Source organism: Lemur catta, chromosome 21, assembly GCF_020740605.2.
Source record: "Lemur catta isolate mLemCat1 chromosome 21, mLemCat1.pri, whole genome shotgun sequence".
In the NCBI taxonomy this organism is placed as follows: domain Eukaryota; kingdom Metazoa; phylum Chordata; class Mammalia; order Primates; family Lemuridae; genus Lemur; species Lemur catta.
This window is the reverse complement of record NC_059148.1, coordinates 17754697-17781499: the sequence shown is the minus strand read 5'-3', so window position 1 is coordinate 17781499 and position 26803 is coordinate 17754697. Positions and strand designations below refer to the sequence as shown.

Below are 26803 nucleotides of genomic sequence, written 5' to 3'. Positions count from 1 at the left end.
TGCTGACTAAAGGAACCAAGCCTCCTGACTCCCAGCCTAGTGCTCTTTCAAACCCAAAAAACAAACACAGAAATAGCACCCCTGCTGTGAGGAATAGCCCAGCATCTGACCCCAGAAGGATGGCGGACATGACCAATCATGACAGCCCAAGATTCTTTTCCTTCTGAGCCTAGGTGAGGCCTCAGAATCCTCCTTAACACAGACTGTTCGAGATTCACTGCAGATGGGGGCTCATGTGGAACTATATGTCCCGAAAGGGCTCTGGGTTCAAGTCCCACTTCTGGCCCAAACTTACTGCATGGCCTTGAGCAAGTATGCTTCTGCTCTGGGGTCCTGCTTCCCAGGGATGAAATAAGGGGGGCATTGAACGGTCCTCGATTCTCTCAGGGGTCTCCCAGATTGAGGGCACCCCCACCACCTCCTGGTTCCTGTCCCAACTCCCTCCACCAAGTCCCTGAACCTTCTCCAATTCCATTGACACATATCGATCTAGATCCCACTATGGGCCAGTGACTGTGCAACGTGCTGGGGACACAGAGGTGAAGAAATGACAGAGTCCTTGTCCTCTCAGCACTGACAGTCTAGACAGGCAGACAGAGAATAATTCAGTGAACCTACAAGCGCGCAGAGAGTTGCCCACAGCTGTAAGTTCTGTTGCAGGGTCAGGGGTGGTGGAAGGAAAAGCAAAACGGAAGGGAGGTGCTCTGGGGAAAATAACTGCCGATGGGGTAGTCAGGGAGGGCTTCTCCGAGGAGGTGACATTCAAGCTGAGACCTGAAGTATGAGAATGCACCAGCTATGCAAAAAACAAAAGGGAGAATGTTCCGGGCAGAAGGAACAGCTTGTGTCAAGGCCTTGACGTGGGAAAGTTTGGCAGCTTCTAACAACCAAGAGGAGGCCGAAGTGGCTAGAGGGGCATGTGGGTGCGGTGTGTGGTGGGGAGCTTGGCAGGGGCCCCTCTGCTGTCCTCCTTGCCCCGTCCCCCCAGGTCCACCCCGAGAGAGGCTGCAGCTACCGAGGGGCGGGGCTGGGTGAAGAACAAGGTTACACGTGCTGCCGCTTTTCCCTTTTCTCCTGGAGCATAAAGAGCTCTTTCTTTTCTGCTTATTAATAGCTCTGATTAAATTATCTCTGAAAAACCTACGTGGTGTGCACCAATGGGGGCTCGGCTCCCTCCACGCTCTGGCCTAGATTACAGCACGGAGGGCAGGTGAGGCAACTGGGGGTGGGGCAGAGGCCTGGGGCAGGCTGCTCCCCCCACCCCGCGCCGGGATAAATGACCGTCCCCTGCCTCCTCGCCTCTCCCCAGCCCCGGCTCCGCCTCCGCCCCACCTCTGCTCTTGGGACACTGACAGCTCCCTCACTCTGAACGCTAGGCCTTTGCACCGGCAGTTCCTCTGCCAGGAGCACCCTTCCCTCACCTCTGCCCCTGGCGACCTCCTACCCGTTTTTCACAGGGCAGCTGATCAACCTTTCATCACCGGCCCTCTGCTGGGTCAGGTGCCTGCTCTGGGCTGTCCCCTTTCCCCAGATGATACCTGTTAGTTGCCTTGTCTGCGCCCCACGTGAAACTTGAGTCCCACGAGGCCTATGTGTCAGTCTGGGTCACTGCTGAATGCCCAGTGCCAGGCACAGGGCAGGTACTTAGGACATGTTGAGTGAATGGATGAAGGAGTTATCGGAGTTAAAGGAGGAGGGGTCAGGCCTTAGTGAGTGAGACCAGAGAAGGGGGTGACTAACCTACATGGGAGGGTGGGAACAAAAGTTCCAGGCTCTAGGTGCCCCGATCGATGCCTATGTGGCAATGAACCCATTTCACAGATGGGAGAAACTGAGGCACAAAGAGGCACTCCCTCCTCTTCTTCATACTCCCTCTCTACAAGACAAAAACCTGGGCTGCATTCGTTCACTGATTCAGAGATTAACTCAACAAACTTTTATTGAGCAATGACTGCGTGCCAGACAGCCTGTGCCCTCGAAGAGCCTTTGGGCTGGCGGAAAGCCTGACAAAGAAGTGGACCATTAAAACACACACTGGGCACCGCTATGAAGGTGGAAGTGCTCCAGCCCAGAGGAGGGTAGTCAGGGAGGGCTTCCCAGAGGAGGTAGCACACCTTGGCTGAAATCTGAAGGAGCAGCAAGAGTCAGCTACATGGAGGGAGGGCATTCTAGGTGGAGGGGGATGGCATGTGGAAAGGCCTGGAGGTGAGAGAGGCAGGTGGAAGGATGTGCAGGTATTTCAGCAAGGTTGGTGTGTAGAGGGGCAAATGGGGACAGTGAGGAATGAGGTGCCCTCTGCCCTCTGCCCCCGCAGGGCCTCTTGGACCCCTGGCCAGAGCCAATGTTCAGGGCCTGGCCTGCCTGGTGGCTCTGTGGACCGTGGCAAATCCATCTTGACACTGTCTCCAATCACATAATGCAGAGTTATTGGACTCAACCAAGAGCAAAGGCACGAGGGGCTGACCTCAGGGAGGTGGGCATACGGGGGAGGGAGCTCTGGGAGCATGGGGCGGGGGGCATAAGTGAGGGCCCGGGGCTGAGCATCTTATGGGGTGTTCACTAGCCAGCGGGGGTGTGAGAAGCACCTGGAAGCCTCCGACCTCTCTCCCTAGACAGCTGCCTGCGAATCTGCTGCGGCCTGAAATCCCACCGTTAGCGCATCGTGGACTCAGAACTTCAGAGATGCAGGGGCCTTTCAAGATCTTCTAGACCCCAGGTTGTCAGCCCTGGCCGTATATGTGGGGTCTTTGAGAACTGCCAACCCACCTGGGAGACTCCGATCGGTAGGGCTGGACGTCGGGCCCTGCCCTCCATTTGACAGCAGAGGAAACTGAGGCCCTGAGAGCAGAAGAAACTTGCCCTCGAGATCACACACAGTTACTTAGTGTCGGGCACAGGGTGCAATAAATCAAGGTGAGGGGCTCTGGCCTTTGGGACCCAGTTCTGTCATTTTGTGACCTCAGGCAAGTCACGTGGCCTTCCTGTGCTGCAAGATGTGGATAGGAATCATATGTACCTTACAGGGTTCCTGCGAGGGTAAAAGGAGATAGGAATATGTGATATAAACAGCACTGAGCATGTGCTTAGCCCAGAGGAGGTGTGAAGCCTTGGTGACCTACAATGGAAAAAAATCCCAAACTCTGCAAAAGCTGTGGAGTGGCCCACTGCCTTCTTCTCCCCTTCCCGTTCTTTCTCTCTTTCTCTTTCCAGGGTTTGGCTGTTGCTGTCTCTGGCCCTGTCCTCGGCTTCAGTGTGGTTTCCCCACCTGTCCACACCCGGAGTCCACCCCGTGGGTCGCCCTGGCAACAATCCCTGATGTCATCGCAGCAGCTCTGGGGCTGGCCCAGAGCGGAAGCAGCTGGCAGCTGGATCACGTTTCCAGGTACATCCCCACCCCCACCTCCAACCTGGGGAGGGGAGGAGGAGGGGGGAAAGGGGGAGAGGGGATGGGGGCCACTGCGGAGAAATGGAGCAGATCACGGGGGCCTGGAGCTGCTGGGAACCGCTTGCATGGCAGCCGTGGAGGCCTGAAACAGGGCCAGCTCCTGCCCTAGATAAATGGCGGTGGCCTACTTGGGCTGGCCCTGGAGGTCCCCCGCGGGCGCCTCTCCCAGGCCGGGTGGGTTGGCTCCTGAAAGTAGGCTAGGGCTGGACTATAATCAGCCCATCCACTGGACACACTCACCAGGGGCTCCCAAACCCTGTCATCTGGATGATTACAGCTGGCATTTAGTGAGCACTTACTGTATTTTGACTCCTTTACACGCAATGATTCATTTCACCCTCAGGACAACCCTGGAAGGTACCCTCCCTTTCACAGACAAGAAACTGAGGCACAGAGCCACGAAGGTAAATGGCCAAGACCGACAGCCAGAAAGGGCACGGCTGGAATTCTACCCAGATTCCCGGGTTGCCAGGTGGCACCTGGGCACAGCCTTAGGGGTGGGGATGTGGCTGCTGTTTTTTATTTCTGTTGGGATCTTGAAGTTTACACTGGAAAGCTGGCTCCCCAACTTCCTGTGTGGCGGACACATGGCAACTGAGGGAACTGCCCCATCTGGGACTCGATTTCCCCATCTGTAAAAGGGACTGCTAACTGGGCCACCCATGGGCTATGAGAACCTATGAAACTTCTTAGAAAGTAAAAGGCAAGGTGCAGTATAGTTTGGTGGATGCGTATTTGGACCCCAGGTTGATGTGATACTGTGCCTCAGTTTCCCCATCTATTAAGTGGGGGAGAATGCCAATGCCTGCCTCCCATGGATGTGGTGTACATCCATGAGGTGTAGCTTGCAAAGAGCTCAGCACGGGGCCAGGTACATAGTGACCCACAAATCTCAGCTACGATGCTAAAACCCCAAAGTATGCCTTGGGACAAAACATTCAGGACAGAGTGACATTTCACATCTCTTAGCCTCAGTTTCTTCTGTAAGTTGGGAGCATAATATTAGTACCTACCATACATAGCAGTTTTTTCATCTGTAAAATAGAGGTCATAATAACACCTATCTCACACAGTTGTGAGAATTAGGTAAAGTACTTTGCTGCGTGTTAGCTACTGATACTATTTTCGTTGTTGTTATTAACAAATTTCTCATGGGGTTGTTCCCAAGATTAAATGAAACAATGCAGATAATGACTTAGTACATCGCCTTGCCCCAAATATGCGCTCAATAAATGAGACTGGTTTTTCCACGCCTGGTTCCTCGACAAAAGGACTACAGGTACCAGCATGCTCTGCGCCGCCAGTCAGTGCCCCTCCGCCCGGCGCCGGCGCACAGCATGCCGGGAGTTGCAGTCCTCGCGAGGCAGGCCCCTCCTCATCCCAGCTTGGGGGAGGAGGTTGGAGAGCCGCCCTGCCGGCCTTTGAATTTTGCCGCGAAAAGCGCGCGTGGCAGCCCCCGGCCCCGCCCCCCGCAGGACGCGGCGCCGCGTCACCCTGGTAACCGCCTCTCGGCCGCCGCTGATTGGGCCGGACGGCGGGGGGCGGGCGGGGGACGAGACGCGGCGGCTGCTGCGGGCGCCAGCGCCTGTCAGTCGGGCCGGAGCGGAGCAGCGGGCAGGACGGCCGGGCTGGCGGCTCCGCGGAGAGGCTGCGCGCGCCGGCCGGGGGAGGCGGACAGCGGGCCCGCCGCCTGCGGGGCGCGGCGCACGGCACCCGGGCCTCAGGCTAGGCAAGGCGCCGGCGCGCGTCAGGCGGCGCGAGGCTGCGGCCCCGGGAGCCCCCGCGCGCCGCTCGGGGCTATGGACGCGTGAGAGCCCCGCGCGCGCCGCCCCTGCCGCAGCTCGCGAGCTCGCACACCCGGCGCCCTGTCCCCCGGGCCGTCCTCGCGTCCGCCCTGCGCCACTGGGACCCGCTATTTCTCCGCCCCGAGGCCCCCAAGGCTGCACCCGAGCTTCCGCCTCCCGCTGCCGCCGCCACCGCCGCCGCTCGCCGGCTTCCCCTCCCCCCACACCCGGGGCTTGGAGCAGGAGGAGGAGGGGCCGGTGCGTTCTCGCCGCCGCTCTTCGCAACCTGCCGGGGACGGTGCATGCCCGGCGAGGAGCCGCGGCCGCCGCAGGTGCGTGCAACCCCCAGAGGAGACGCCCCCCACCTCCAGGCGAGCCCGTGTCTGCAAGCCGCGGGCGGGCGGGCGAGCGGGCGAGCGAGCGAGAGGAAGCAACAAAGACAAGCTGCAGCTGGGGCTGGCGAGAGGGGCCACGGCCGCCGGGCTCCCGGCGCGGGCGGAGAGGGCGCCCTGGGAGCGGCGCGGGCCGAGCTGCAGCGGTGATCCGGGCCCCGAGGGGAGGCGCAGCGCCGCCCGCCGGACGCGGCGAGCACAGACCCTGGAGAGGATGCGTCGCCTGAGCGCCCGCGCTGCCCGGGTCCTGGGCGGGCGGGACCCGCGCTGAGCGGAGAAAACCCCCGGCTTCGGACGGCGCGGGCTGGCACCCGGATAGCCCTCCCCGACGGCGCTTCTTCCCACCCGGAGAGAGGCATTGGCCCCCGAGGGGGGCTTCCTCAGGCAGCCTCTGCTACCCCTGCATGGCTGCGACCCGCCGAGCGGAGCGTCGTGGTCGCTGAGACCTGGTGCCCTTCGACGGCCTGGCTGATCCGGTGAGTTGCGCGGGGCGAGGTTCTGGGCTGGAGGTGGGAGCACCCCCTGGCGTCCGGGCAGCTCAGATTGGACAAAAAGGGGCCCTGGGCTGCCGGGGGTCCTGAAGCCGCGATGCTCCTTGTCCGTCCCTTTCCCTCCGCACACTACTTGTTCGGACTGGCCAGCTGGCCGCAGTGGAGGTTGGGGGCCGGTTTGGGGGATTCCGCGGGGCCCTGGGCGGCGCGGATGCCAGAGAGGAAAGGTCACGCCACCGTAAAGCTAACAGACAAAGGTAGCGGCTCCATCATCCGAAAATGCTCTGCGAACTCTAGCGTCTGGGAGGGGCTGAGGGGGCCCCAGGATGCGACAGCGTAGAGGGTGTCCCGAACGGCCTCAAAGATCTTCAGGGGATATAGACTGAGACGGGGATGTAAGGTCCCGGCCACGCGGGTGGCTGCGTTTCAAGATTGTGCCCTCTGGGGCTAGACCCTTGCAGGGTCCCTCATCCCAACCGCGTTCCTACAAATAACTCTTAGGGACCGCAGGATCCCCAGTGGGGCCGCGGCGTGACGTCACTGCCCAGTCTCTGACGTCACCGGGGTTGCCTTGGCGACGCGACTTGCCTTGACCCAAGATAGGAGGGGGCAGGATGCTGGTAAGCAGGGGCGGGGCTGAATGCCTTTGGGTAGTGGAAGGGTGAAGGCTGACTCCCCCCAGCCCCCACTGCAGTCCTTTGACCTAAATCCTTAGTGCCCCATGAGATGGGGGAGGGAGGCAGTGCCAGCTGTCCCTGCTGGTGCCCCTCCCCGCAAGGACAGGTGTTCAGAGTTTTGCCCATGTACCCTGGCAGTGCCTGGGGACTCAGGCCTCCCAGAAAGAGCAACTTTCTGCTTCCAAAAGGGATGCTAAAGAGGACACCTCTCTGAACGCCCCCATATAGTCAGCCAGCAGGCTGAAGTTCCCAGGGTGCCCAGAGAGATGTGTGCCTCCAGCCTTCAAACAGGCTACTTCTGCTCAGGAAAATGTGGGTGCCCCACCTCCAGCCAGGGACGGTGCAGAGGAGCTGCTGTCTGTTGCCCTTCCAAGTCCGGGGGATCCCCCTGTTGTTCAGCCCCACGGTGAGGGGCCATGGGCAAGCTGAAACTCCTGACTGCCCCCTTGTCCTTTTGGTGTTTAAGATGATTTTGACAAGCACAGTGTGATGCACGTTAAGTGAACGGAGGGCAAGTCAGGCCCCTCTGTGCCAAGGTCTGAGTAAAGTGTGTCTCTGCCAGGGGCCAGCTTTGATGGGCGTCAGGGTCCCCCTCCCCCCCCCACCCCAGCACTGGCCCCATTCCCTGCAAAGGCCCAGAGAACCCCCAGTCGGCATCCTGCTGCTGGCTCTGTGATTCTTCTCTAAGTCCCTTCCAGAAATTACTGCCAGTGTCGGATGTGGGTGAAACTGCTGTGATCACATTTCTAGGAAAAGGTTCAAAAACTGTGTCATTGCTTCAGTGGCATGGGAGCAGGGAAGTGTGTGTTTGGGTCCTGAGGAGACGCCAGGCCCCAGTGTATGCAGCGATCATTTTTCCTGTTCTCCTACCAGGTGCTCTAGCTAGATTAACAGGTCAATAAATATCAGCGGAGCTGCTTTTGGGGGCTTGGCAGGGAGATGGTATTTCCAGCTGAAATGGTGTCGTTAAACACACGGGCTTCCGAGGACAGAGGAGCAACAGCAGATTGGGGAAGAACGGGGAGAGGTGGGCAGAAGGGCTGTTTGCTCTGCCTCTCGAAGCTTCCCAGTTTAGAAACAAACTCAGAGTGCTCGCCAGAGATTCACAAACACAGGCAGTTGGAGGCCCTCCGTGGAGTATTTACACTTCCGCAGCCAAGGCAGAGGGAAAGGCTGTCAGAATTGGGCGATTCCTTCTGTTCCCTTCCCTCAGCTCCCTGGGCTTGGCAATCAGCGTGCCAGACGACGAGCAGGAGGGAGTGCCAGCTTTCCTGGCGTCTCCCCACGTGCCAGGCATTTTACACGCTCTCAGTTACTCCCTGGAGGGACTCACGTGCTGTGGCCCATTTTATAGATGAGGAAATTGAGGCTCAACTGGAGGAAGTGATGGGTTGCAGGTGATCAGTCAGACAGCTGCCGAGGTTTGGCCCTGAATTGCCCTGGCTTCAGAGCCCCTGGGTCTTACCACCCGTTCCCATGGATAGAGGGGAGACCCTACTTGTTGGACTGGGGTCCCTGCGGGAGCCAGGGGCTGTCGGCTATGGAGGGAGTCTGGCCTCACCAAGATGCCTTGTTCACACCAAAACCCACGTTTGAACCGTTTCCCATCGCGAACAGGACAGAGTAGCAACTTCTGCCCTGGCCTTGTGGTCAACCTGTTCCCCTCACCACCCCCCACCCCCTACCCGCTTCTTCAGCACTGAGGGAAGGAAGGTGTGGCATGAACCCCACCTGCCAGGAAGGCCCGCCTTAGGGTCCTTGTCATCTGCCGCTCTGGGCTTGCTTGGAGGAGGGTGGCGAGGCTGCAAGGGGCCAGGCCAACTTTGGTAGATGTGCTCCTGGCCCCGCCTGAGGGCTGGGAAGGGCCCTGTAGGAGGGGTGCCATGTGAATCGTGAAAACGACAAGTCGGGAGGCGCCAGACAGAGGAATGAGGAGTGTTCTGGGCAGTGCCAGTGTCCCCAGAGGGGGCCTGTGATGTCTGTGGGCCCTTGTGCCAGGCTGTGCTTAATGGGGGAAGGGGCGGCCGTGGGGTGGCTGGTCCTGGATCCTCGGGTAGACGGGTAAGGTTTTTAAGCAGGGGAGAGGCTCCAGTGAGGGCCCCCTCGACAGGGCCAGCAACCCCGACAGCCCTTTTCCTCAGGGTGGGGCAAGCCTCTCAGGTCTCAGGGCAGTCTCCTCTCTCAAGGTTGGCAGCCCCATCCCCCACCCCCAGTAATCCTTCTCACTGGTCTAATTCCATGTAAGCCCATCCATCCCCTATCCCTTCTGAGCCTGGACCAGACCCGGCCAGGGCTGGGCTGCTTAACCCCCTTGGTGAGAAACTTGAGGCTCCCCAGGGATGGCAGTGCTCGTGGTTAACAGCCAGGCTCTGGAGTGGGTCGGGCTGGGTCCCACTCCCGGCCCACCCCTTGCAGGCTGTGTGATCTTGGGTGAGTACCTTAGCTTCTCCAAGCCTCAGTTTACTCATCTGATAATAGCACCCACTGCCTGGGGTCTAGTGAGAATTCAGTGAGGGCCTGGCACAGCCTTCGGCATACAGTAAGCACTCAATAAATGCACATTCTCACGGCCACTGTTAGCCTCATCCTCAGAGCTTTGAATGGCTCTCCCGGTCCCTTGGAGCCAAAGGTGGAAGAACCCAGTTGCAGGGCAGGCGCCGGGATCCTTCCTTCCAGCTGCCGCTACCGGGGGCATCTCTGTCCACTGGGGTCCCCACGCACCCGCAGGGCGAGCACGCGTGGCTCCCATCTGAGCTCCGGCGGCGGCGGCGGCGGCGGCGGGGCTGGGACTTGGCCAAGGGGCCCCCCAACCTCGCGCCTGCCCCCTCGGCCTCCCCATGCCTCACCAACCGGAGGAAGCGGGCGAAGCGGCTCATATCCATGAACCCTAATTCAATCAGGCGGCGATTCCTCTGGGCTCGGGGCGGGGTGAGAACGAGGAGGCGCGCACAAAAGGGCCGCTTTATTACCTCCCGCGGGCCGGGACTTGCAGCTCTCCCCCCGCAGCGGCCGGAGCCGCCTTTATTGTGTTAACCCATTTGCGTGTCAAGAGCCATTGTGCGCTTTCCCCGCCGGCCGTGCGGGCCGCCGGCCGGTCACCTCCGCGGGCCCCGCCCGCCGCCCTGATTGGTTGCTAAGTGATTTGCATCCAAGGTAATCACTTTTATCTCAGAAGGATGTCGACTATAATTATAAGCTACTGACATCTTTTGAAATCTGCCTAATGACTATTTTAGTCTGCACGGGCTGGGGGCGGGGAGGGGGATGCTGGAGGGGAGCGGAGGCTGGGAAGGGAGATGGATTCCTTCCACCTGGACCACCGATTCCTCAGCTGAGATACCTGAGTGCCTGCTGCGCGCCTCAAACAAAAGACGGGGGCCCTGCGATGGGGAGCTTGCATTCCTCGGGTGGAGCTAGTACCATTTCAGAGATGGGGAAATGGAGGCCCACTCCAGTGGGGCACAGACCAGAAATGACGGTCATCATGCCTGGATAGAGGTCACCAGTCTGGAACCTTCTGGAGTTTATATCCTAACTCTGAGAAATGCAGGTGCTGATATTACCCTCATTTGGTTAGGGAGGAAACAGAAGGTACCTGGCTGCCCAAGATCACACAGCCAGGGGGTGGCAGAAGTATGAGGTTTGTTGGTGGCCAGAGGTGGGAGGGATCCATTGGGCACCCTGCCAGCCACTGTCCTGGTGGCAAAGCTCTAAGGAATCAGACAGCCCACAGCCAACATATGGGGTAAGATGCAGCTAACTCGAATTCTGGACAGGGCCGGTGGGCAGACACCGAGGAGGGAAAAATCGCAGCAGGGCGTGGAGGGCTTCCTGACAGAGAGGAGGTTTCGCTCTGGGCGCCGAGGACTGAGTGAATCGGGGTGTCACTGTCAAAAGGAATTTGAGAACCCAGGGGCACGACCAGGAAGGGCAGGGGGAGCTTACGAAAGGGCAGAGGTAAAAGGGAGATCAGCTAGGAGGGTGTTGGTGGGGGCCTTGAGTGCCGAGCTAAGGCCCCTATGGGGTCCAGAGGACGAGCAAAGCCAGAGAAGGTGTGTGAGCAGGGGGGGATGTGATCTGGGTGCCTTAGAGGCCAGCAGGGAGCTTGGGAGTCGCAGACCTGGGATCGAACCTCAGCTCCTGCTCTCTCACTGGCTGTGTGTCCTCAGACAAGTTGCTTTACCCCTCTGGGCCTCAGTTTCCTCATTTGTTCAAGAGGGTAATAGCAGTTTTCTCAGGGGCTTGTGAGTGGGATGAGTTTGGGTGTGCACAGTGCTTGGGGGAGCTCTGAGGACAGTAAGGAGGGGGTCTTGGCTGGACCCCTCAGAGCTGGGTGGGCTGGGCTCAGGCACAGGCCCCAGCCAGTCACCCTGGCCCCACAGCAAGCCAGTGTCCCAGCCGTAGCAGCTGTTTGGGGCCCTGGGAGCCCCTGCTATTGTGCAAAGGGCACAGGGGACAAAGGCCTGAGAGGTCAGGGGGTGAAGGCGAGACTGGCTGTGAACAGGCTCCAGGGGATGGGGACTTAATGACGCAGAACTTAATGACCCAGAGTCTGTGGGGAGGGGGGCCTCCCTTGGAGGAAGAGGAGGAGGAGGGAGGACCAGCTACCAGCTGTCTGTTCCAGGATTCACTGCCAGGACAGGGGTGGCCACCTCACTGAGTCCAGGCCTGAGCTTGGCATGCACGGGGGGAGGCTGAGGTGGCAGGGCCTCTCAGCATGCAGTCCCAGGCCTGAATTGGGGGCTTGGCTCTGCCCCTTGGCATCTGTATGACCTCAGTCTCCTCATCTGTGCTGGGCCACGGGACCACCTTAGAGGGCAGCTGCAAGGCTTGGCAGTAACCGCTAGCAAACAGGCAGTAAACAGGAACTGCTATTTTTACTCTTTATTCATCCGTTCATTCAGAGAGATTCACTGCTTTGTGCCAGGCTCCCTGCCAGGTGCTGGGGACACAGAGATGTGTCTTGAGAGGTGATGTGTACCGAGGGAGAGGCCGCAGACACACCGTCACAGTACAGTGGGTTCATCACCACCACAGAGGAATTCACAATGTGCAGGCACCGTGCCAGAAGCAGGGGACACAGCAGTGAACAAGCTGGACCATGGGCCCTGCCCTCAGCTGCCCCTGTCTCTTAAAGGAAATCAGAGGTGGAAACTCTTAGTCATGGCTGGGTTAGCCAGGGAGGGCTCCCTGGAGGAGGTGGCACTTGTAATTGCTGGTATTTTGGACTTCCTTTTAAATGCTTTTGCCTATTACGAGAATCACGGGCCACCGTTGGTATCTGCTGCGTGCCAGACTTAGCTTCCTACCTTGGCATCCTGTTCTCTCATTTAATCCTTATATCACTGTGTGGAGGGTGTTTTTATCTCTGTTGTGTGAATCAAGAAACTGAGGCTTAGCGAGGTGAAGCAACAGCCCAGGGCCACATGGCAGGTCAACAGAGTCTCCTTCATTATCTGCACAAGCTTTTCCTCCCCTCTGCCTGTGAGGGTACTGGGCGTGGGAGGATCCTTGGGCAGGGGGTGAAGGGAACCTGTTCCGGGCCAGCTGTCTTCTTGATGAGCTGCACGACCTTGAGCAGGTCACCCCCGCCACTCCGACCCCTCCCAGCCCAGACTCAGCCGCGTCCTTCGTAAATGTCAAGGATGGCAAATCCATGGCAGGCCTGGCTTGCCTCACACCGCTGTGCCCTTGGCAGACATTGCCAATCAATTGCTGCCCTCTTCCCCTGCTGAGTTTTTCTCCTGACCTTGGGTTCTTTCCAGGGCTCCGGGCAGGCAGCGCCAATCAATCAGCAGGGCCTGTGAGCTGAAACTGGTTGCCTGCCTCGCCTCGGGGAGCTCAGGGGTGCCCCTGGCTTGGCTGTGTGTGTGGTTCAAAGGACCGGGGTGCCAGAGCAAGGGCTTTGGGGGAATCTTCTCTGAGCACACAGGTTGTTCTTCGGCCACAAGAGCCTTTTAGGTGTGAGAGTCCATTACCTTCCTCCAGCTCCCAGAGAGACTCGTGTTCATCCTGCAGGTTCCAAATGCTTGCAGTGTGGATGATAATAAGCGTTAGCATTTATTGAGCCCTTCCTGAGAGCTCGGTCTTTCATGGGCACGCTCTCATTCATCATCCCGCAGAGCACCCGCGGCCTGCCTCTCAGCGCCTCAAGGAAGAATGCTTGGCCCATTTTAGAGATGAGGCAGCTGAGGCTCAGCGTGGTTAAGCAGAGTAGGGTCACGCACTCGCGGAGTGGCTGAACTGGCATTCAAACCCAGGTCTCAAAGTTCACAGCCTGGGGCAGCGCTGCGGGTGGCAGGCAGACAAGGCAGCCTTCCTGGAAAAGGTGCCATTTATTCTGAGGCCTTAAAGGCCGGTGAGTGTGTGACAGGCAGAGATGGGAAGGATGACCTTCCGGGCAGAGGGAACAGCACATGACCGGCATGTGGAGAAAGAGGGGACTGTAGAAGGAGCCACGGCTGGCTTTGGCATAAGCTATTTTTATGACTTTTCTTTCCCAGCTTGGACTTTAGTGTTTGGACTTTACCTTCCCACAGTCCGGGACTTTGAGCAGAGGAATAATGAGGTCCTAGGCAGGGTACTTATTCAACATCCCTGCGAACCTGGGGTGAGGGTGCTTGGGGCTACCTCTGGTCTTCTGGAAGCTTTAGCCTAGAACAGTGCCTAGTGCACAGTAGGTAGGCATCCAAGAAGTGTTTGTTGAATGAATCAATGAATGAATGCTCCCCAGCGGCCCAGCTGCACGGAGAGAGGAGAGAGGCCAGCCTTCCTCTCTCCAGGGGAAGTTGAACACCACTGGCAGTGAGGGGCAGGGCAGCGGGCCAGGCAGGTACCTGGGGCAGGAGCTTCCCTCCCAGCCCTCCCCCACCCAGCTGCCTGTCCCCAGGACTCGTGCTAGACCTTCCCGCCTGGCTGTCTGTGCCTCACCAGCCACGCCTGGCGGGCAGTGCGGGCCCAGCGCTTGGGGGGATGAAAGATGAAGGTTCGTGACCATTTTTTAACTCAATAAAGGGAGAGACAAGCTGCAGGCTGCAGGCCGGAGATATAATTAGTTCGCAGCAGTGGCGCTTTCTTGATTTAGCTTCTGAGAGAACAAGACAAGGATGTTATACCCAATTAGCAGTAACATCCAGTCGGAGCCTCAATAGGTGAGATAACAAGCTATTTTTATGACTTTTCTTTCCCAGCTTGGAGGGGGTGGGGGGGAGAGGGGGTATCAGGGCCTTATTTCTTTTCATCAGGGAACAATTATTAGCAATATCAGGATTTCCCAAAGCCAAATGATGCATTTGTTAACCCAAACAAGCAAGCGTCCCAGGGTAGCAGCCGGGTGGCAAGCCAGCATTTTCGAGCCCAGGGGTTGTGGGAGGGGTGTGGGCCCCTCATTCTCATTCTCGAAGCCCTCTGAAAAGACTCCTAAATGCAGAGAGCCCATTGGTTTGGCAGGGGAAGCTCAGGCCCTAGAGCTAGTCTTAGTGCCGCCTTGATTTCCCTACCTGCTTTCAGAGGGACATAGGAGGCTGGGCCAGTTTCTCTGGGGATGAGGAAGGAGCCAGTTTTGGCCCTTGGCATCTTTTCCTGGCATCACTGTAGATCGCTTTTGCCAACTAGGCCAGAGGTTCTGGCTCCCCAGCCTTGAACCTGCCTATTGGACCCCCATTACGGCTCACGCTACCCAACCACCCTCCTGCCTGTCCTGGGTCCCCTCTGGCAGGGGCCGAGTGGTGATCAGCTCCATTCCCTCCACCCTCATTACCCCCACAGCCGGGGCACCCAGCGCTGGCCAAGTCCCTGCTGGGCAGGGAAGCCCTGCCAAGCCCCACCCCAGCTGCCTGGCTTTGCCCTGACTCCTGGCGAAGGCTGGGGGACGCCCAGAGAGGGAGCTGGCATGCCTGCTGCAACACCCTCTCAGGCCAGCCCCGAGCCCAGCGCAGGTTCCTGGGCCTCCACCCATCCTGCCGACTCTTGCCCCGCCCTGTCCCACGTCCTAGCTCCCTGTCAGTGTGGAGCCCCGACTCGTGGTTCAGACAACTGACAAATCCAGCCATGCAAAGTGGGAGTTTAATTGCAAACAGTTTTTATGGATCATGGGACCATCTGTGCCACCATATGTAAAAGGGAAAAAAAATCCCCCCTTTTTTTTTTTGCTTTTCTCTCCACCCCCCAAACTAATTCCAAAAGAAATAATTGCCAAGGTTTTTCTGGCAGGAACCAAGCACAGAGCTGGGACCCATCCCGGGGGCTTCCTGCTGGGTGGGACTGCCACAGCCAGAGGCCAGGTAGGGCAGGGGTGAGAGGACCCCAGGGGGCCCACCCCGAAGGTGGGGCCCGATTACTGAGAGGATGCTACAGCCTCAGCAAACTGCTGGCAGTTCCCGGACCCCCTGGGTTCTCTAGCAGCTCTGGGCCTTTGCACATGCCGAGCCGGGGTTCAAGCACCACGCCCCTGCCTTCCCCAGCCGCCTGGCTGACGCTGCATGTGTGGCCCCTGGAGCAGGGCGCGCATGGAGCCGGCACTGCCACGTGTCCATGGAAATCTGTGAACCAGCAGTGTCGTGGGGCCCCGAGAACAAGGCACATGCTCTCCCGTTTCTACCCAAGAAATGGAACCCCAGGAGGATGGGGGTTCCCATCCAGGTCTCACAGATGCCCTTCTTCCCAGCAGTGCCTCTTGCCCTGGTGCCCAGCCTGGCTCTGCCCCACCCAAGATTGGAAAGTTCATCGGGGGCCAGCGGTCGGCCCTCAGGGCCTCAGAGGGGCCTTCCCCCAGGGCCCGGGTGGGCTGGTCTCGTCGGGGGCCTCTGAGAGGACTCACCTGAGACAACCTGCCAGGGTTTGAGTCCCACGCTGGTAACTTCAGACCGTCCTTTCTCCCTCTCTGTGCCTCAGTTTCTTCCTCTGTAAAATGGGCATGAGAAGTCAATGGGATACTGCATATGAAGTGCTTCTGTGTGTTTGTCATCTCTCTCCCGGCACGAGGCTAAGAGCCTCCTAAGCGTCTGTGTGTGTTCACTGATGCCTTCCCAGGTCCCTGACCAGGATGTTACCTTGTTTATGGAATGAATGAGTGAGGGAATGAATCAGTGCATGAGGGAGGGATTTGGAGCACTCTCCGGGCAGGGAATGGCAAAGACTCTTGGCTTGTCAGGAATTCAGGGTTTTTGCTCTTTTTCTCATGAGAATCTAGAAACTACCCCACAACCTAGGGGACCTGTGAACTCCATCCTGCAGGTGAGGAAAACTGAGGCTCAGAGAGATTAAGGGGCTCTGCCCGGGTCATGCAGCTGAAAAGAGGCCGGAGCTGGGGCTAGACACCTGCGCTGAGGGTCTCCAGCTGACCAAGTCCCTGCCCTTCATGTTCTAGGTGAGGAGGGTCAGGCCCGGAGGTGGGAAGGAACTTGGCCGAGGTCACACAGCAGGAAAACAGCAGGCAGCATTTGTGGGCGTCTTCCTACCCCCATTGCACAGATGGGGAAATTGAGGCTCCCCAGCCTCAGAGCCAGGCCAGCCCACTCTTGCTCTTCTGCCCCTCACTCTGTCACCCTTGGGTCTGTGCCTGGGGGTTTCCCGTCGGCTTTACAAACTGGCAGTTTGGGACGTGCCCGCAGCCAGGCCCCGAGCAGGGGTTCCGTTGCCCGAGGCCTGGCCCTTGGCACGGCCCTGCCATACAGGGGAGAGTGGGGCTCGGGCACCATCCCCCGGGACCCAGGTGAGCCCAGCCCGGGCACCAGGCAGCCTGTTCCCCGCCTGGCAGTGATCACCAGCTCCCGTTGTAATCATTAAAACTATTAGAAGGAAACGTTCGCTTGAAGCAAATGTCAGGCGCCGAGTTGTGCTTTGTAAACGCTCACAATTAATGCCAATCAGGCCCGGAAAAAAGCCGGCCCGGAATCCTGTCTGTTTCGTCTCATTTGTCAGCTGGTGCCGCTCCATGTTGCACATTTTCATACAATTGCTATAAACATAAAAGGGAAACTCCACAGTGTTCCCGGGCGCCCGGATGGTGTGCGCCGGCTTAATTACTTGGTATTCTGCTGTTCACTTGGCCGCCCTGAGCGGGTGGGAGGGAGAAAGGGGGACTTTGTGTGGCAGGGCAAGGGCTCCTGGGGGCCGGGCTGCCGGCCTGGGCCTCCTGCCCCATCCTCCACAGGCCGCGTGGCCCACAGAGCCGAGGACAGCTGAGAAACAGGAAAAAAACTGCTGAAAACTGTCTGCAAAATCTTTAAGTAGGAAAGAGGAGTTCAGAGTCCACCAGACTTGGTTTTGAATCTCGATTGCATCTCAGAATGATTCACTGGGTTTATTGGCCGCCTCCTGCAAGCCAAGCTCTGGGCCTCAGTTTCCCCTTCTGTGAATGGGGGTAATAGCTCAGTGGTCAGGATTTCAAGCTTGCTGGGTCCTAGAGACATCATGTGGGCTTTTCTCGTTTGTTTTTTTGCACGGACCCTTTGAGGGCAAGCTGCCCCTCTCTTATCAACAGGGGGAGTGTGAGGCCTGAGTCCTGAGGGAGGCCAGAAGTGGTGGAGCTGGGAATCGGACCCAGGTCGCTGGGGCGCCAGAGCCTGTGACCCTCCAGTGCCATCCTGCTGTGTGCCCCCAGGGTACCCGTAGGGTTGAAAGGAGAGGGTGTAGCTACAAGTCCTCGAATGCAGTAGGTGTTTAATAAACAGTAGCCGCCGTTTTCCCAGTGCCTGGAGATGGGCTGGGGGCAGCAGGGGCTCAGACCCGGCCTGGGGGTCAGTTGCCACAGACCGACCTTGCTGGCTGGAGAGGGGGCATGGCGTGGTCTGGAAGGGGATGCCGTCCCCCTTCCCTCTCCAGGGGCTGGGCCCGGCAGGCTTCCAGGGCGGGACTGAGGAGGGAGATGCTGGGAACATTCCTGGCCCAACCCCACGGCCACCCCGGCTCCCAGGTGCTGGGTACTGACTGCGCCCCAGGCTCTGAGTCACCTCCCTGAACCTTCCGACAGCCCAGAAAGTTGGGCATGTTATTGTCATGGTCCCCTTGTACAGATGAGGAAACAGGTCACAAGTGACCTAAGGTCACACAGCAGGCGGTGGGGAAGCCGGAGCCAGATCCGTACCCAGGTTCGTCACTCCGAAGTCCTTCATTACACACCCTCCCCAGGACCCTTTCATGGTCCCTAGCTCTCCGTGGGCAGGGTCTTCTGAGGCCAGGCTGGCTCGGCAGGGACACACTGGCCTTTGTAGGCCTGGGCCAGGCCGGGCAGCCAGCAGAGTGGGGAGAGGGAGGTGTGGCCTGGCTGGCTGGGGACAAATGCTTAGAGCTGGAATAGAGGCCCCTTTGTGTGACTCTCGGTGGGGGAGGAGGTGCTGCCAGCTGCCACCCCGTGTGACCGGGGAGGCCCAAGCCCTCCACTGAGATTTGCTCGATAACCCCAGGGGACCGGCCAGGGAGCCTGTCATCTTCTCCTCTACCCCCTCTCTCGCTATTTTGTATCCTCCACTTATTTCCTGGGGGCCTCTGGCAGCCATTAACCTAGTTTGCTGTGGGCCTACTATGTGCCAGCACTTGGCCGGACACTGCACCCACCCTGCGGGTAAGGGGTGGTAGTCCCTTGGTACAGATGAAGATACTGAGGTTCAGAGAAGACACGTGACTCACCGTGTCTGCGCAGCTGGTCATGGGGTGGGGATTCAGGTGACCTCAAAGCCTTTTCTCTCCGTGGAGTTGTGCCAGGCCCCAGGGGCCCAGGGTTGCCACTCAAGGTGCCTGCTCCACAGGGCGGGCTGGGGGAGAGCAGAGAGAGGTGCTGGGGACTGGACTTCCAGGTCTGCTCTGCCAACGAAGCCCTGGGGGGAAGCCCCGCAGGAAGGCTGCTGGTGGTCTCCATCCCTGGTGGACACTGAGTGTGCATCGCGGCCCTCCATCCCGGCCGGGCTCCGGGCCAGAGGCTGCAGCCTTGGGGGAGGCCATGCACAGGCCCTGCCCATTCAACCTTCTCTGAGCCTCAGTCTCCTCAGCAGAGAACTGGAAATGAAGGAGAACCCGCAGGGGCACCAGGGAGTGACGCGGTGCCAGGACTCGGTGGTGCTGAGCCCAGTGTCCGCACAAACGTGGGCTGGGGTTTCCCAGCATTCGTTCTGCCTCCTGGGAGAGGCGAAAGGACAAGCTGAGGCTGTAGGTGGGTGGCGGGGATGTTGGGGTGACTCCCAGGAGCGTAAGTGTGTGCTGGGGATTGTCTCGTTGGGTCCCTGCCACAGCCCCATTTTACAGGTAAGCAGCCTGAGGATCAGATAGCTAAAGCCATTTGTCAAGGTCTCATGGTCCCAAAGAGACCAGGAATACAGGGAGGGTGGCTTCCGGGGAGGCCCCGCCCTCCGTCTCTCGGCCTAGCGGGTAGCTGTCTACTGCAGACACGAAGTCCCCTCTGCGAGCCCAGCCCTGGGGGAGGCCCAGAACCACACGCAGGAAGCCCCCAAGGGCCACTTGGCTTCCCACGGCAAGCCGGGGTGAGCTTGCGTCTGCCAGGCCGTCCCTTCCTCCGTGTGTGCCTTCCCCGGCCCCTGCCCATGCACACAGGTGCCTCCTCTGCTGCGCTCAGGGTCTTGCCCCCTGCTCACCCCCAGAGCTCCGCCCGCGCCCTCTCCCCTCTCCCCCAGCTCCCTGGCGGGGTGTGGCGCGTGGTAGGCACTCAGTGAAGTCAGTAAAAGTCGCAGGCTCAGCCCTCAAAGGCTGGTCCCCGCCTAGCAGGTGAAACAGACGCAAACAGGTCGGTGACCAGGCTGCCCGTGCAAGGGTGGGGTCACATGCGAGATATCCCAGAGCGGGGCGCTCCCGCCCCGGCTCAGACACTCACCAAGCCCCTACTGCGCTCCCGGAAACCCTGTCTCCTTTGAGTCTTCCCAAGGCCAGGCAGCAGGTCACAGAGGAGAAAAGAGGCTCAGAAAGCCACACACTGGGGAGGTCACACGGCTGCCAGGCGCGCCTCGAACCACCTGCCTCCAAAGCCCACACCCCTTTCCAGGGGGGAAACTCAGGTGCCCACGGAGGCCGAGCAGGTAACACGAAGAGCAAAGCAGCTGCCAGTTGGCCTTGGGGACGTGGGCTCAGTGGTTCCACAGTTGTCAGGTTTGGGGTTTGTTTTTATCCACCCCCCCCAACAGAAAGCAGACAATAAGAATTTTAGGTAGAATTCTAGTTTGTTTGTTTGTTTTTTCCCCTTTGAATATTGGTGACCCTGTCACAGATTTTTTTTTTAACACAGCAAACAGGGCAAAGAAAAGATGTCTGTGGGCAGGATTTGCACTCTGCAGTGACGTGGTGTCGTCCGGGTGAGGGGAATGTTGGGGGGCCCGGCGCGCCTCGCCCATCCCCAACCAGCAAGAGCCCTCAGAGCCCGCTGGCATCTCCCCGAACCCCCAAGACACCCCCAGCCGCCGTCTTCACCACCAGAGGCAGGAGGCAGGGCCCAGGCCCCACGAGGGCACCACCCAAATAGCTATAATCAGCAGCCTCGCCAAGACTTCAAACTCACCCAATTATCCTGCGAGGGAAAAAAAAACACAAAATGAAAACAAATTAACATGTTTGCATAGAAGCTGCTGCAGCAACACACACAGCCGCACGCACGCACGCACATGCTGGCGCGTGCCCCGGCAAGCCTGGGAGACGCCGCTGCCACCCCCGTCCCCAGGCCTGGCACCCCCCTGGACCAAAATGCGGGAGCAGGCCCAGTGGCCAGAGTATCCCCAAACCCGACCGGGCACTGCCTCAGTCCACCAGCTTTCAGTTTTTCTTTTCTTTTTTTTTTTTTTTCATTTTAATAAATACATAAATTCACTATATGCCACAATTCTACCTCACCGATCTATGGATTAGGTATATTATCAACCCCCTGTCTACAGATGGGGAAGCTGAAGCTCAGAGAGGTTAGTTCACCTGCCCAAGGCTGCACAGCTGGCACACAGAGGAGCTGGCCGGGGCTCGAACCCAGACGGACCAGCTCCAAAGTCTGTGCTGTAACCGCCACGCCTTCTCCGTGGCTCCCTCTGGTCTGTGGGTGATGTGCAAGGCCTCAGCTGGCCCCTCCAGCCTGCACCCATTCTTCCCTCGCCCACAGCACCCAGCCGGCCCACCCCTGCCGTGAATGCCAGTGCTCCTCATGCCGCGGGGCTGTGGGTAGTCACGATCGGGGAGCCAGATGGATGTAGCTCAAATGCCTGCTCCACCGGTCCCTTACCAGCTGCAGCTTTGGGCAAGGGGCTTCCCCTCTCTGCACCTCAGTTTCCCCTTGTGCAAGATTGAGATAATATCCCCTACCCCAGAGAGGTTAGGAGGATTCAGGGGGCAAGTGACTGGCTGCAGAGTGCTACCTCGGGCCTCTGCTACACCGTCCAGCTAGCTCCGCGAGGCCTGGCTTGTCAGACTCACCGAGGCCCTGAGTGGTGCACTCCCATGTTCCCTTTTCCAGAAAGCTTTCTGTCCTGGGACGGACCCCTCCTCTCTGGGCTCCCTGAAGCTCCCTCTGACCCGGGGTTGGGCTTGCCGGGCACGTGTGTAGTCGTCTCTGCTGTGTCTGATTCCTCCCTGGATCCCCGCAGCCCGGCCCTCTGCAGGTGCCCGGGCAGGGTTTGGTGGGTGCACCTGTTGCAGCCATCGCCTCCCCCGGCTAAGCCAGGCATGTCTGCGGCTTGTCCTTGGGAGTCAGAGGATGAACTGTCAGAAGGAGGTGGCGTTTAGGTCCTGGAGCTCAAGGACCACCAGCTTCCTCCCCTTGCTGCTGCGTGACCGAGGACAAACCTTTGTACCTCTCTGAGCCCCACGTTGGCTGTCATGTGAGGGTGGTGAGAGCCGAGGGCAGGCGGTTCAGAAGCGCCACACTCGATATATACATCGTCCGGCTTAGTTCTCTCTCTGGCTGGTGAGGAAGGCATGGTTTCTAATTCCATTTTTCAGATGGAGAAACTGAGGCCCTCAAGGGATTCGGTGACTTACTCAAGGCAGCCCTGCTAGCGAGTGGCAGAGCGGGAGTGCAAACTGAGTTCTGGGTTCGTGCTTTAGCTGCGGTGCCGTTTTGCCCTGTTAGGGCCAAGGTGGGTCTGGAGATTGAGGACTGGCAGGACGCCATTGTGGTGGTGGTGGCAGGAGTAACTTCCCTGGTCACAGGGTGGCCCCGTTGACATCAGCCTGTTGGTCTATGGTCATGCCAGCTCCTCAGGGCCAAAGCCGTGGTGGTGACTCAGTTCCCAGCCCAGGAACGGCCAGTCCTGTGGGACTTCGGGTGCCCACTTGGAATCCCAGTGCTCCCTCGGCATGGACATGCCACGGGCTTTAGAGTTCAGTAGACCCCACCAGGTGGCCTTGGACAAGTCCTTTTCCTCCCTGAGCCTCTGCTCCCCTGGGGGAATGGGAGGCATGGAGATACCCACACATCAAGGGGTGGACTTCAGGCTCCCTGTGAGCTGCAACATGGCGCCCAACACACAGTTGCTTCCTCCAACCCCCTGCCAGACCTCCAGAAGCTTCCCAGGCCTTGAACTCCACCACGGAGGCTGGGGATGGGGCTTGCACTGCCCACTCGCACTGAGGAGCACTCAGGTCTCTGGGGCCAGGGTGTGCAGAGGGGTCTGTCAGTTGAGGTGATAAACTGCAGTGAAACGAAGTGGGGAGAGACCCCAAGGGCCAGGGCAGATGACCAGAGAGGACAGAACTGTGAGCCCAGGGCCACGCAAGGTGCGGTGGGAAATAAAGTCTCCAACCCATCCCTCTGTGCAACTGGAATTTATTGAACATCTACTATGTGCCTGGCTTTGGCGTAGGAAGAGACTAGAGAGGTGTCTGTGAGGCCCAGGGCCCAGCCTCCTCTCTGCTATGCACCTTGTGCAGGCCACACAGTCACCCTGGAACCAGCCGCCTCGAGCAGGGCTGTGGAGTAGGTCACAGTAGGACATTTGTTACTTGGTGGTCAGGAGCCCAGGTCTAGAGTGTACGGTCCTGTCCTACCCACTTTTCTGGGGCTCTGAATGCAGAGGCTGGGGGCCGGGTTGGGGGGAAAGAAGTAGGGAGAAGGTTCTCATTCAAGAATGAAAGTAACATTCATCTTTTAGTATTTGGAAATGACAAGTCTGATGAAGGAAATCAAATTCACGCCACCATCTAACTGCCCAGAGCGAGGCACTTGGTCTCTTATTGGGGACATTCTGCCCAGGTGTTGGGCATTCAGGGAGTATCTGGTCTCACCCGGCATAAATGACCTCCCTGCCGGAGCAGGGCTCGGAGAGTGGGTGTGTGGGCGCAGTCCAGCCCAGAGCCCGGCCCCCAGGAAGGGCCCGCTCTGTGCTGGGCCCGGCCGGGGCTCCTGGGAGCCACCTGCCCGCCTGCCCTGCAGCCCATTGTCTGGCATGTGGGGCGCGGAGCAGCCGTTGTTCTGCACACATCTGATCCCGTCTTTTCCACATCAGATCATTTGTAACCGTCACCAGGCAATCGGGCCCGTCGCTGATTCAATCTCGGCTTTGTGCTGTCACAGCCGTTTTTCTGCGCCGGGCTGATTTTGAAAGGAGGCCCATCTTCTGGGCCTGCTTTTCAGAAGTGGGGGGAGGGGGCCGGGGGAGCTGTGTGTGCATGTGTGTGTGTGTGTGTGTGTGTGTGTGTGTGTGTATACACACACGCCCCCCACACGCATGCTTACACACATTCCACTGCTGCCTCTCACCACTGATAGCAGAATTTGGAAGGAGGTAGGCAGACAAGGGCCCCAGGCCTACCACCTGCCCACCCAGAGCGCCTACTTTGTGCCCCAGCATGCAAATATGGCAGAGTCTGCGCCCGTAAACCATTCCATCAACAAGGTCATTTCAGAGTGGTAATGACAGTGAAGGCACAGCAATGACCATGGGACATTGATCAGGGCAGAGGGTGCCAACTTGACTGGGCAGTCAAAGTGGGCTTCTTGGAGGAGGTGATGTTTGAGCTGAGGCATGAATGAGATGGAGCTGGCACTGAGAGTGCCACCGTGGGGGGCGTGTTGGGGACAGCGTAGCAGCGCCCGGCCCACAGGTGGTGTTGAACACTCACAGTGAGGCAAGTCTGACCTGAAATGTCCTAATCGGTGCAAATTCCACCGTGGGTTTCCGAGACTTAGTATGAAAATAAGAACATAAAATTTCTCAGTAATTTTTGAATATTTATTATATATTGAAGGGATAATATTTTGGATCTATTGGATAAAATAAAATAAATTATTAAAACTTAATTTCCTCTGTGGCTGCTGGAAAATTTACAATTACATACGGGGCTCACATGATTCCGTATTTCTATTGGACCACGCTGGTATAGAATACTTAGGTAGAGACACAACTGGAAGTGCAAAGGGCCTGGGGTTGGCCTGTTAGAGGAATAGAAAGCAAGCTGGTGTGGCTGAGCAGGGCTGGCAAGGGGACAGGGACAGCGCAGGTAGGGGGTGAGGAAGGGGTTTGTGCAGGGCCTCCGAGGATGTTGCTAGAAATGCCATGGAAGCCAGGAGGGGAGTTTTGAGTGGGGAGAGCGGCGTGGGCTGGAGGATGGCACGGGGGCGAGGAAGCCGTGGGCGCACGGACAGAGCAGGGGTCTGTTGCAGGAGAGTCATTGCCAGGACCTGCTTCGGCTAGACAGGATCCGGCTCCCCAGAAGGCTCGCTGCGTCCTGTCGCTCCTGGGTTTCAAAGCCTCCGGGGCTTCCTGTCCCCCCCACCACCGCCTCCTCTCCAGCAGCTGTTCCTGTCATGTCCGAGCATTTACAATGAGCACCAGCCTCCTGTCTCCAGGTGGTCAGAGGGTGAAATCCCTCTTGAAAAGTTCTTTTCCCTTTTGAGGAAGCCAGAAGTGACGCATGTTCATTGTAGAGAAATTAGGAATACAGAAAAGCACAAAGAAGGAAAATACAGCTGCCCGGAGTTAAGCACAGTTACTTGGCGGGGCGGCGGGGCAGAGCCCCGGGTTGAACCCAGGCGGTCTGGCCCAGCACTTTCTAAGTCACGGTGCACTGTGGCCCGATGACACGGAATGCAGCCCCCGACCGTAAGCGGGGTTAGGGACACCACAGCCCGCACCCCAGCTCACAGCAAAGGTTGAAAGCTGGAGACTGGCCCACACGTGAGTGATGAGTGGTGTTTGACTCTCAGAGGTTTTAGAAAAAAACGGGAGAGCTCACGAGCTCCGGGATGTGGAATTGTTGGGCCAAGTGTTGGCGCTGTCGTGGGCCAGGGTGTCCTGTCCTGTTTCCTAGCTCCTGCCCTGAAGGCTCCACCCACTTGTGCCCCAGTCTGACCTCTAGAAGCATCTGCTGGTCTTGGCATCAGGCTAAAAGTTAAGAGCACTTTTATCCACTGTCCTCCCCCACCTTCCAAACGCTCCTGGACCGTTCTTGCCCAGGGGCCCAGTCTTCTTCCTCATCTCCCCCCTGGTCTGAATCCTCAAGCCCCGCCTGGCCCAGGCCCATCTCTTCCGCGGGGCTTTTCTGCCCCTCCGCCAGCCCCGTGGCCCCGGGCAGCCCTTCCCTCCTGTGTCTCTGACAGGTCCAACACCAACGGCATCTTTCTCAGTCGCGGCGTAGGTTACACGAGGTGATGTCTGTAAAGTGCTGAGCCCGTGGGGAACCATAAAAGTAAAAACCAGCTCTTGTTACTGCTCTTACTAGTAGGCTTTTCCGCTTCCCCGTTGCCTGCTTTAACCCCGAGCTGGGGGTGCGGGGACCAGGGGAATAGGCGGGAGGGTGGCTGGGAATATCAAGCCCCTCCCGGCTCCACCGTGGGTCTTACCTTTGCCCTTTGCACCCAGTGTTCCCTCCGGGGTCCCCAGTGTCACCTGGTAACACCCCCACTTTGGTCTCCATTTACGTATTGCTCCTCCAGAAAGGTTCTGTGATCACCTCCAAAAACACTGGGCTGGGGGCCTTCTGAGGTCCCCAGCCCCACGGTCGCACCGGAGTACTGATGCTGCTCACTATGGATTCCCAGGTCGCCCCAGCCCCCTTTGCTGGTGATGAAGGAGACCTGACTGCCACCTTCCATTAAAAAGCCAAGGCCGGGACTGGGAGAGGGGAGGAGGCTCAGCCCCTCCCCAAACTCCCCCCTTGGGATCTGGCCCTTCAAGAGGTGGGAGCCGGGTAGGGGGTTTGAGGTCTGGGGTCGTGAACCCCCAGCCGAGGCTTCCCAGAGGCTCCCTGGCGTGAGAATGAGCCCCCCACCCATCCGCTCCCCAGGAATGGCCCCCCAGGGGCCCCTTGGCTCTGGGATTGGGCAGCCAGGCCTGTTGCCAGTGGCGATGACTGCTCCTCACCCTTCCCTGGAGAGGGGGCTTCGAGCCTTCACAGGAGCCCTCTCCCCCCAGCACCTCCTCTGGATCTCTCCCTGTCCTGAGCACTTGTCCACTGGAAGAGGATCTCCCTGCCTGGAGGTTGGGGGTCCCTGCCTGGCCCCGCATAGACGGGGTGCTCTCAGTCACTCACCAAGAGGGTTGTTCTCCAGCAGCCTGGAGCGACTGCAGGGTCCCCACCCCAGCTCGTTTCTTTCCAGTCTCCACGTGCTTGGCTGTGCGGTCCCTCACCCGGGACCCCCTTCTCCTGCCCCCTTCACTGGGCCGTTTCCTACTTACCTGTTGATTACGGTCATCAACAGCACTAACACTGGCTGCCGCTTAGGCTGCTGCCACCAAATGACCCTGGCACTTTATCTGTGCAAGTTCGTAAGGAATTAACCCTTTTTCCAGATGAAGAAACAGGCTCGGAGAGAGGGAGAGATTTGCCCAGGCTACCGAGTTAAGGGACGAAACTGGCACTTAGTTAAGGTATAAAGCTCAGGCATCTACTCCGAAGCTCAGGACACAATCCTGTCACTCTCCTTACGAGGCAGCTGGGTGTCCTTCCATCTTGACACACCCCCCTCCCCAGGCCCGGCAAGGTGGCCCCGTCGTGACCACCACCTGTCTCCCTGGCTCGTAACTACCCCTCTGATGCCTCCTGTCCCCTCAGGGTCCGTCACTGCCCCAGCATCGAGCACAGGAACTGGCAC

At 58.8% G+C, this 26803-nt stretch overlaps 2 protein-coding genes across 2 annotated transcripts in view; both read left to right on the top strand.

Moving 5' to 3' along the window:
• The window catches only part of MVK (mevalonate kinase), a 101745-nt gene extending 97258 nt beyond the window's left edge, over positions 1 to 4487 (top strand). Inside the window, exons 11-12 of the mRNA XM_045534594.1 lie at positions 3211 to 3382; positions 3789 to 4487. Coding sequence (XP_045390550.1) covers positions 3211 to 3382; positions 3789 to 4083 — 467 coding nt within the window. The 3' untranslated portion in view covers positions 4084 to 4487. The remainder of the gene's footprint in view (positions 1 to 3210; positions 3383 to 3788) is intronic.
• Positions 4488 to 5343: 856 nt separating this feature from the next.
• Positions 5344 to 26803, top strand: part of FAM222A (family with sequence similarity 222 member A) — a 53877-nt gene continuing 32417 nt past the window's right edge. Inside the window, exon 1 of the mRNA XM_045534590.1 lies at positions 5344 to 6097. The gene's annotated coding sequence lies outside the window, so the exon portion shown is untranslated. The remainder of the gene's footprint in view (positions 6098 to 26803) is intronic.